The following is a 10,543-nucleotide window of genomic DNA, read 5'->3' as shown; positions in this document are numbered from 1 at the left end:
TTATCAGCTATCAGAATGACTACGTCAGCTTGTTTTCAGCTTTGTTTCTCTTAACAAAGTAATTTTCGATGTTTGACTGTAAGCCTTTGGGTCTCTTTGCCATTAACAAATATTTTTGGGTACTATTTATTCGAGGAACGACTCAAAGAATTTGGCATTCAGTGAACAAGACAAAGGTAACTTTTGTCATACAAAAGAAGTGGTCAGGTACAGTAAGTACGATTGTTAAATCGAACTTATACACACACACACACACACACACACACACACAAAACTTTATTTTATTTCATAAACATCCACCAAAATGCATTCCTTTGGTACTTTGTGGAACACTGATTAACATTCTACATGGAAGGGGAAGTGGTTCATTTTACCCTTTATCATCTTCTGTATTCCATATTGTGTCAGCCTCCATTCATTAAGTCCTATGCTTGTGTGAACTATCATCCCCAGAAAAGACTTGGAAATCGTTTTCTAAGACAGTAAAATGGTTCCAGTTCTAGCATTCCATGGCTCAAGAATGAGCCGAATTATATAGCTGCATGTATAGCCATCTAAATAACATTCATGGTTACCAATGTCTACAGTTGAGAGTAGAAAGTTTGTTTCTTTTAGATCATAATACAAAAAAGTAAAGTGGAACTCAGCTGCATTCATATGTACATAAAAAAGGAAAGCTCGGCGAATTCTTTCCATCAGAAGGGCAAAGATCTCCTGATTTAAGACTCCTGGGGATATCAGTTTGACCAAGAAACCATCTGCTATTATTTTAGCTTAAGCATACAGTCACTCAGGAAATCCAGCAAATAGAATTTAACTCTTTCCTGAGTTGTAGGAGGATTCTCTTTATCTGGCCTCAGTTACTTCAGACTGTCCCTGGAGCCATGTAGCTGTGTTCTGGTTTTCTACTTTTGCTAATGGCAAGCCAAAGACAATATGTACATCAGCCACAGAGGAGTGTGAATGCCTTGTATCCTGGATCTGCATCTCTCTGAGGAACTTAGTTGTTTCTCAAGCCTGCCCCAGCCTGTGTGACAGGGTCAGATCCTCAGAATGCCTGTGGTTGGCTTTTGGTTTAGTTCAGTCTACAATAGTTGCTTGGAAATATTCTAAGCTCCAAGGTCAAGGGTATTATGACACTTAGCAAAACGGTTCTCACGCTCAAGACTCAATAGATATTTTCTTTTATATTCCATCAAACGCAGAGCTTATCCTCTGCCTTAATTAACTGCACTTTTGACAACAAGCACAATTTTACTTGGTGTATCTGTTATCTATTGCTACATAAGAAGCACTCCAAAGATCAGTGGCTTTGAGCAGTCATCTTAATTGCTTTTTGTTTTATGGATCAGTAATTTGTACCAGGCTTACCTTGTTAGTTCCGAGGTTGTTGGCTGAAGTCACTAACCATGGCTAGAGTAAGCTGGCAGAGCAGACTGGGGCTTGTTCCTGCGGCTAGGACGGCCATAGCTATCAAGTGGAAAGAAAGGATGCTTAGTTACACAGTTGTGATACAGATGTGTGCGTGCACGAGCACACCCACACAGGAAACTGAGCTAATATTTATCTGATATTCAACCGTAATTCAAATTTAACTGGATGTCCCTTATTTTATCTGAAAACTGTATTTGGGTCCTTAGACTAAATCATCTCTGTCCTGAATTGCTCCATAAGCACAGACAACCGTGGGCAGCTCCACACATGGGAGCTTCAGAGGAGAAAGTGTGAATGCCTCACGAAAAATTCACTATTCAAGCCGCTATCTTGGGATTGTGTTGGCCAAAGTTTCAACTAATCAGTGCAAATCCCACATTTCAGCTCAAGTCCACCTGGGAGCAAATGAAGTGTTGGCATGTCCCACTGGGAGCCATTACTGTACATTCTCCTACTTCCATTTCCTTTATTTGTTGACATGTGATTTTTTTTAAACCTTTTATTTGCTCTAAGACAATTTCATACATGTATATGATATTTTTCTCATAGCCACCCCAATCCCTCTCCCTCTCCCACTCCCCCTGAACCCTTCCTTATTCCCAACAAATCTGCTTCCCGTCTTCATGTCTTTTTCTTTTTCTTTTTTTGTAATGGCACAGTACTATGCAGAAGCATAGGTGTGGGGGTTATTTTCAGTGGTTGTGACCCTGAAGAAAAGTAACTCTTCTCTCCCCAACCTGCCATTAACTACCAATAGCTCCTCAGCCAGAAGTGGGGCCTCAGAAGTCCCCGAACACCATCCATACTCAACGGTCAATGGCTTTACTCTTGTGCATGTCCTGGGCAGGTAAGCACAGCCTCATTGAGTTTACGAGTGTAAGAGGCATGCTATATCCAGAAGACAGCTTTCACAACATTCCTCCCCAGTCTCTGCCCCTTCTGTTTTCTGAGCTTGGGGAGGGGTGTGATAACAATGACTTGTTTATGCCTCAGCACTCAACACTTAAATTATTCTCAGTACTTCTGTCAATTATGACTCCTTGAACTGACTGCTGCACACTGCACATGGTACACTGAAGCTTCTTAGAGTAAGGCAGAGGCGATAGTCTGTGGGTATAAACACAAACATTTAGGAGGCAGTTGGACAACATGTCCATTCAACAAAACCAGAATAATAGGTTTACCCTAGAGCCTCTGACCTCCCTGGGAATTTGACCAGGCCTATAGTAGCAGGTCGACCTTATTTGCGGTATTTATTCTAGTTTTTCTAGTCTCTAAGTCATTTTCCAACATCACAGTTCCTCAATTGTTCAGGACTTCATCCTGACTTAAATCGTTTGTCATCTTGCTCCATTTTGCTCGGGCTAGTCAAGGGTATGTTTGGCCAACATCTTAAAAAACAACAATTATTGCTATCTCGGTTGTGGTCACTAGTTCCCGTATCCTGTGTTTCTCTTAGACTTGATTAGCACCTCACTTTCTCAGAGCACATGCTCATACTGTGGTGAAGATCCATAAGATGTAAATGTTATGGGTACATCCACTCCTGATACTCCCCACTTTGAGGCCCATAGATTGTAGCGATCTAATGAATGCTGATCACGTACTCTACCACCAACCTCCTGAAAACGCATTGATTGCCAGCGAGTAGTCTAACCAGTAGCATTTTTAAGGATAGAATACTAGAAGGAGACATATTCTTAAGGATTTAAAAGTAGTCGTGTGAGCTGGAGAGATCGCCTAGCCATTAAAGGCTCACAACCAAAAAGAAAAGTATTCTTGTGTTGACATTTCATAATCACTGTTATGACTAGGGAGCGTAATGCCAATCTGATTTGCAAGGAACTTTTCTCCTACCCAGAGAAGCTTTTACGGTGATTTTTTCAATGTTATTTTTTTTTTAATTTCCTTGAAATATTTAGGCAAAGACACTCTGTTTCTTTTTGTAGCAGGCATACAATGTATTTTTCTTTTTAGTTAAAAAAGAGTACAGGGAAAATTGTTCTGATATGAGCATAAATCAAACCTAATTAACCACAAACATTAATACACTGTATATTTCATACAATCTCCAAAATAATTAATAAAATTGAGTTGCTTACATTTGTAGGGTTACATTTCCTCATATTTCTTTCCAGATGCAAATGCTATTGAAAAATTGATGCTTGTCTTTCAGTAGGCCATTTTAAACTTTTCTAAAAATATATGAATACAAAATGATATATAGTATTGTTCCAGATACTTAAAATTATATAAATGACAATTTGTTCTATCTTTCTGCACATTGAGTGTTTTGCTCAACATAAAGTACTGGAGAACTGTCTAGACTGATATACAGAGATCTAGTACACACATTTTTACTGTTTTATAAATTTGATTATATAAGTATATGACATACTACTTACTCACAAACCTCCAATAGACACCAACCTTTCACTGAAACACAGCCTGTTCATAACAGAAAGAAGACAAATATTCACTATATCGTCAATATCATTGTTCTGGAGGTCCTTGACAGTGCAAAGAGATAAGTGAAAGGAATGAACTATTGGATAGCAAAAGATTAAACTGTCATAATTTGTAAACTATGTTTATCTACGTAAGTCAGAGAGAATAAAGAGGCAAAACAGTAAAAATGATGAGTTCATGGAAAGAACCTGGTGACAGAATAATGTTACATAAATAGCTTTTATATCTACCAAGGATAATTGTTGCTTAGTAAATTTATTTTTTGAATGGGAAAGGAATATATAAGTACAAAATTTAAAAGGAAAGGGTCTTGGTAAAATTTTCCTTTACTGAGCTGAAGGGGTTTGTAACCCCAAAGAAAAATACCAACCAACCAGAAATCCCAGGACTAAAACACCATTCAAAGTGTACACTTGGTCAGACCCATGATTCCAACTGCATATGTAGCAGAGGATGGCCTTGTTGGGCACCAATGGGAGGAGAAGCCATTGGTCCTGCCAAAGCTGGACACGCCCCTCAGTGTAGGGGAATGTCAGGGGAGGGGAGGGGAGGGGAGGAGAGAAGGAGTGGGTGGTTGGGGGTACATCTTCATAGGAGCAGGGGGGATGGGATAGGGGGTTTATGAACAGGAAACCAGGAAAGGGGATAACATTTGAAATGTAAATAAAAAATATCCAATAAAAAAAGAAGAAGAAAACTTTCCTTTACTGTTTAAATATATCCAACAGCATTTTAAAAAGAAATCTAGGGGTTGGGGATTTGGCTCAGTGGTAGAGCGCTTGCCTAGCAATCATGAAGGGGCCTGAGTTGGTCCCCAACTCGAAAAAAAAAAAGAAAAAAAAAAAAAAAAAAATCTAAGTCCCTTTTGGAGGATATTTGACAGTACATTGGAATATATATAATTGCATATACTAGAATATAAAATAATATATATGATGTTTATGATGGCAGCATAGCACACTATTCTGCAAATTAACATGTCTTGAAGATATAAGCCTTCAACAAAGAAAAGAGACCAGTGCCTGATCTCCCATGATGTTAAAGTCAAGAGAACAAGGCTTCCTAAGCTTCTCACAGGCTGCAGTATATCTGAGAGAGTACCTAGGCAGAGGCCTGTGCGTAATCACATAAAGGAACCCCCTCACCAAAATACATGCCACCTGCATTAGGCCACTCAGGAAGTTGAGGCTCCTCAAGCCAATTAGAGTAGCCTAGGAGAAAGGAGTGTGCCTCAGAAGAGTGTCAGGAAGCCAGAGACAAAAGACTGGATTTGGTGGTTAAAGATGCCACAGCAGGATATGAGTGGACTACTCAATCAGTGACACCAGAAACAGCAAATGTCCATGAAGGAAAAGAAGACTTGTCATACTACTATAGCTCATCTATGTGTTTCTTCTCTCTTGCTTTTTGAGACAGAGTCTACATAATCCTGGCTGTCCTGGAACTCATTTTGTAGACCAGACTGGCCTCAAATTCAGAGATCTGCCTGCCTCTACCACCCAAGTGCTGAGATTAAAAGACATGTGCCATCATGCCTGGCCTAACAGTATATGTCATAGCAGATCCGTAAGTCAAATGTTGAAATAAGAAGGCACAAGATAGCTGAAAAAAACTATGAAGGGGCAACATTCCATAATCAAAGAGTGTGGAAACACAAACACAAACACACACACACACACACACACACACACACACACACACACACACAGCCCTCCCCCAAATTCTGAAATCAAGTAAAATAAAGCTAAAGGCCTGAAGCAAATTTAGGAGGAGAATAGAAGATCTGGAGGAAAAATATGTCACATCTGGCACAGCAGGGGAAAGCTCTTGTTCTGCAGGGCAAGGAGAGATTCTGACTCGGTTTCCTTCTGAAACTCACACTATAAACCCAATTTGTAGGTTGCTAAAGTCAGTAGCAGTGGGGTTGTGAATAACCTACTCATAGGCTGAAGTGAGTCCTGAGAGGCTTTCTAAAGAAGAAGCTGTGAGCGCTCACACAAGAAACCCTCCCCACAAACAGAGCTCCACAAGGAAAGCAGGACTACGTGCGACCCAAATTGTCTGCCGTGGAACCAACCAATATCCTTTAATCAAACACTGCTAATGGACAGAGACTCACTTGGTGTTGGCAATACTGGTCCTTGAGAGGCACTTAAAGGTGAGTGCTGTGAAGGCAAAACTGGTCTGATTGTGACACAAAGGGGTTCAGTAAGAGGGCACCATTCCAGACTAGAAAACTAGTACTAAAGCTGCAATCCTGCCCATGTTTCCAGGGAATTGAGTGGAGAGGCTTCAAAGCACATTCTCTCAGGGACGACAGGTGTTGGGGGAGAGCTCCAGAATGAGTGTGAAGAAACAGCGCCTTCTCCTACCACACACAAAAGTACTCAGAAGAAGAAGCAGCAAATCCAGGGCTCTTTCAGAAAGCAGAAGGCAGTCTGTAGGAAGCTCGGGCATGATCGAGTTCACTGTGGTGGAAAAGCCTAGCAGCCTGTTGTGATCCAGAGGTATTTTGATCTACTACCAACAAGATGGGCATCCCAGGGGTCTTGTCCCACACCTCCCTTCATATGCCCTGTGGATGAAAAGCAGTGTTTGAAACTGGTCATCTACCTACGTTCAAAGCAGAGAGCGCAACCAGCAGCTACTGGGAAACAAGACTAGGTCCCTCTGCTAGCCAAGGCAGTCTGAGGCACAACTCCCCTGATGACTGTATGTTGTGGCAATAACCACAGGACACTGGTCCCATCCAGTTTCCAGGAACTTGGCTGGTCAGTGTCCACTCCTGGTTTGACAATTTCTGAGAGTCGGTCAAGGGGGCCTGGCAGGCACATCAGCTTACTGGTCGCCATGGAATGGTATCAGGAACAGGGTACAAGCAGGGGCTTGGACCTCAAATGCTGTGTGGAGGCAAAACTGAAAGCTATGGAGAGACATAAGGAGGAGAGCAGGCAGAAGACAGCACAAGCTCACCATGCACACAGAGCCCTAGCGCACAGGACGCAGTGACTCAGGACTGCACCCCAGGGTCACCGAGCAAGGCATGACACCTGCTCTGCTGCTGCTGCTGCTGCTGCTGCTGCTGCTGCTGCTGCTGCTGCTGCTGCTGCTGCTGCCCCTCACAAGGGTAGCAGGTGTGTCTCCTGCTTTGCCATGGCTCTGGGAAGGCATCTGCTGCCTGGCCCATGGGAAGCAGGCAGGGCAGCAAGCCTTGGTGAGGCAGGAGCTAAGGGGAGGGGAGAGGTCTGGAAAGGGGAAGGACTGTGTGAGGGAGAATGAGTTGGGCAGGCCTGCATGCATGGCTCAATACATAGGGCCTACCTCTCCCTTGCACGAGTGGGTGTGTGGATCTCAGAGGCAGAGCATGGATCTCTGCAGCAGGTCGTGACCAGCAGTGACAGCATCCTGCCCACTATCTTTGTGGGGAGTTCCTGGATGCTCCACCCCAGCAAGGGCTAGGGAAAAAAGGGGATCCCCCAAAGTGGAACAGCTGCCAACTCTCTCGCCCTGCCAGCAAGCAGTGCTTGGGGTCCTGAGGAAGGAAGGGCGCAGGAAGTGGTTTTGATGGCATCAGAGGGGGACAAGGAGAAGGAAAGGAAGCCAGAGTCAGCCAAGGGGTAATCTTCCTAGGGGCACCCTTCATGAGATGGGCACAGATGGGTGACAGAGCCACTGCAGGGTACACAGATGGACTCGGGCCTTCAGTCCAAGGAGGCCAGTCAAGAAGTCCTCTTCTTTACGGGTTTCCTGTGCTCAGGGGCCCATAGTGCCTGCTTCAAGGGCGTTGTCCTCTCTTGTTCTGTACACGCAGTTCATTGTACCCCTGCCCTCACCCCTCCCCTGAATCCCTCTCCTGAAGCATTCTCCTCCTAAGCACAGCAGGGCCCTTCTGCCCCTGCCTCCTTTGAGCACTGCTGAGTGCACCTGTCAGGGAGCAGGAAACCTGTCCTCAGGGAGCAGGAACCCTTTCCTCAGGGAGGAGGGGCTCTGTCCTCAGGGAGCACGGACTCTGTCTTCAGGGAGCAGGGGCCCTGTCCTCAGGAAGCAGGAACCCTTTCCTAAGGGAGGAGGAACCCTTTCCTAGGGGAGGAGGGGCTCTGTCCTCAGGGAGCACGGACGCTGTCTTCTGTCAGGGAGCAGGGGCCCTGTCCTCAGGAAGCAGGAACCCTTTCCTCAGGGAGGAGGGGCTCTGTCCTCAGGGAGCACGGACTCTGTCTTCTGTCAGGGAGCAGGGGCCCTGTCCCTCAGGAAGCAGGAACCCCTTTCCTAAGGGAGGAGGGCTCTGTCCTCAGGGGAGCACGGACTCTGTCTTCAGGGGAGCAGGGCCCTGTCCTCAGGAAGCAGAAACCCTTTCCTCAGGAGGAGGGGCTCTGTCCTCAGGGAGCACGGACTCTGTCTTCTGTCAGGGAGCAGGGGCCCTGTCCTCAGGAAGCAGAAACCCTTTCCTCAGGGGAGGAGGGCTCTGTCCTCAGGGGAGCACGGACTCTGTCTTCTGTCAGGGAGCAGGGGCCCTGTCCTCAGGAAGCAGGAACCCTTTCCTAAGGGAGGAGGAACCCTTTCCTCAGGGAGCACGGACTCTGTCTTCCAGGGGCAGGGGCCCTGTCCTCAGGAAGGAGGAACCCTTTCCTCAGGGAGGAGGGGCTCTGTCCTCAGGGAGCACGGACTCTGTCTTCTGTCAGGGAGCAGGGGCCCTGTCCTCAGGAAGCAGGAACCCTTTCCTAAGGGAGGAGGGGCTCCTGTCCTCAGGGGCACTGGACTCTGTCTTCTGTCAGGGGCAGGGCCCTGTCCTCAGGAGCAGGGAACCCTTTCCTCAGGGAGGAGGGACTCTGTCCTCAGGGAGCACGGACTCTGTCTTCTGTCAGGGAGCAGGGACTCTGTCCTCAGGAAGCAGGAGCCCTGTCCTCAGGGAGGAGGGGCTCTGTCCTCAGGGAGCAGGGGCCCTGTCCTCAGGGAGCAGGGGGCCCAGACAGCTGGAGTCTATGGTGCATTTTGTCTCCATGTTTGTGCAGGCCGCAAACTCAAAGAGGAGGCCAGTGCCCCTTTTTAATTGTCTTGCCAATCAAAGCACAGTTTATTGAGGATACGCACTGAGGGTGTCAGGGCCGGGGAGTAAGAGGGTCAGGCACTACAATGGACAGGAAGGGAGTGCATTTCTTGGTTAACATGCTAGCCATCCACCAGCCAGTGTAGGCAGGAGGAAGGAGGAAGGAGGAAGCAGGAAAGACTTCAACCTAAGCAGCTGCAGAAGGGAGTTGGGCTCAAGCTCCCATACGGGTGCGATTTCTGTTAAGTGGTCCAGCTTACACAGGGAGATCACCAGGGGCAACAACACTCACTCTGATGCTGTGATTCCATGTAAGTTATCCACAGCCAGCCGGTGACTGCGGGGATCCCCTTACCCTTTATCTAGACGCTGTGATTTGATGCTAGTTCTCCACAGCTAGGGGCCACGGGATCCCCTACCCCTTTACTGCATGGAGAAGACTGCAAGGGAAGCAATTTACAGTGCACTTTTACTGCAGACTACAAAACCCAGAAGGTGCCCACAGCTCTGGGGAGCCCTGCCTGGCCAGTGAGAGTAGCCCTCCACTTAGAGGCTGGAAGGACTCTCACCCAAGGAGGAGCTGACTGGCTAAGACGCATCCTTGGGAGCACCCACTGCAGCCTCTTTGCCCTCAGTAAAGTGCTCGGGCTCTGGGTGACTTCAGTCTCATTCTTCCCGAGACAGCCACTTAAGGGGAGATGGCTTCCACAAGCATCTCTCTGCTCCCACTTCTGGTAAAGAGGCACATGAATGAGAAGAGCATTTGGGCAGCCAGCACTTCCTCCGCCAGCACTGGCTTTTCAGGCAAACTCATCTGTGCCTCCAGACCCTGAACCTTTGCACATCCACTCCCCTCGGATAGCAAAGGGAACTTCGGGTCTGAAAGGGACTTGGCAAGCATGTTATTAATGACTGTCATGCTTATTAGCAGACCTAATCCTGCCTGCTGCAGAAAAGACTTGCAGCAACAGAACACCGCGTCTCGACACACTTCATCGATGTACATCTTAATCTGGTCCTGATTTTCAATGCTGCTGTTTTGGGTTTTCAAGGGACATCCAGAGCCTTCTCCCTCATAGTGGGCTGGGGGGTGGGACTCCTGCTTCCAACCACTGACAGGCTGGACAAATGCCTACTGACATTGGAGGTAAGGGAAATGCCAGCAATTGTGGACTCCGTGAACATTGGTTTGCTGCTGCTGCTGCTGCTGCTGCTGCTGCTGCTGCTGCTGCTGCTGCTGCTGCTGCTGATGATGATGATGATGATGATGATGATGGTGATGATGATGATGATGATGATGATGATGATGATGATGCTGTTGTTGTTGCTTTTGTTGTTTTTGTTTTCCTTGAAAGGAAGCACACTTGGTCAGGTCAAGAATTTATGACATACTTTTTGTCAACCTGTACTGGTGACACATATCTTTCATCCTAGTCCTTGGGATTTAGAGACAGGTGGATCTCTGTGATTTCAAAGCCAGGCTGGTCTCCAGAGCTAGTTTCCAGACAGCCAAGGATACACTGAGTAACCTGTCTTGAAAACAAACAAACACAAAATAAACCAAAAGAATAAACAAAGAAAAACAGAGAAGGAAAA

At 46.3% G+C, this 10,543-nt stretch overlaps 1 protein-coding gene across 1 annotated transcript; it reads right to left on the bottom strand.

The window, feature by feature from the left end:
- Positions 1 to 9,477: 9,477 nt before the first annotated feature.
- Positions 9,478 to 10,132, bottom strand: LOC116888751 (protein ARMCX6-like). Its single transcript, XM_032890044.1, is given in 2 exon segments — positions 9,478 to 9,986; positions 9,989 to 10,132. Coding segments are annotated over 2 exon segments (495 nt in total). The 3' UTR covers positions 9,478 to 9,635.
- Between the last annotated feature and the right edge of the window lie 411 nt (positions 10,133 to 10,543).

Source organism: Rattus rattus, chromosome X, assembly GCF_011064425.1.
Source record: "Rattus rattus isolate New Zealand chromosome X, Rrattus_CSIRO_v1, whole genome shotgun sequence".
NCBI classification, from domain to species: Eukaryota; Metazoa; Chordata; class Mammalia; order Rodentia; family Muridae; genus Rattus; species Rattus rattus.
Note: the sequence above shows the minus strand (reverse complement) of the source record. Positions and strands in the feature narration are given on the sequence as shown.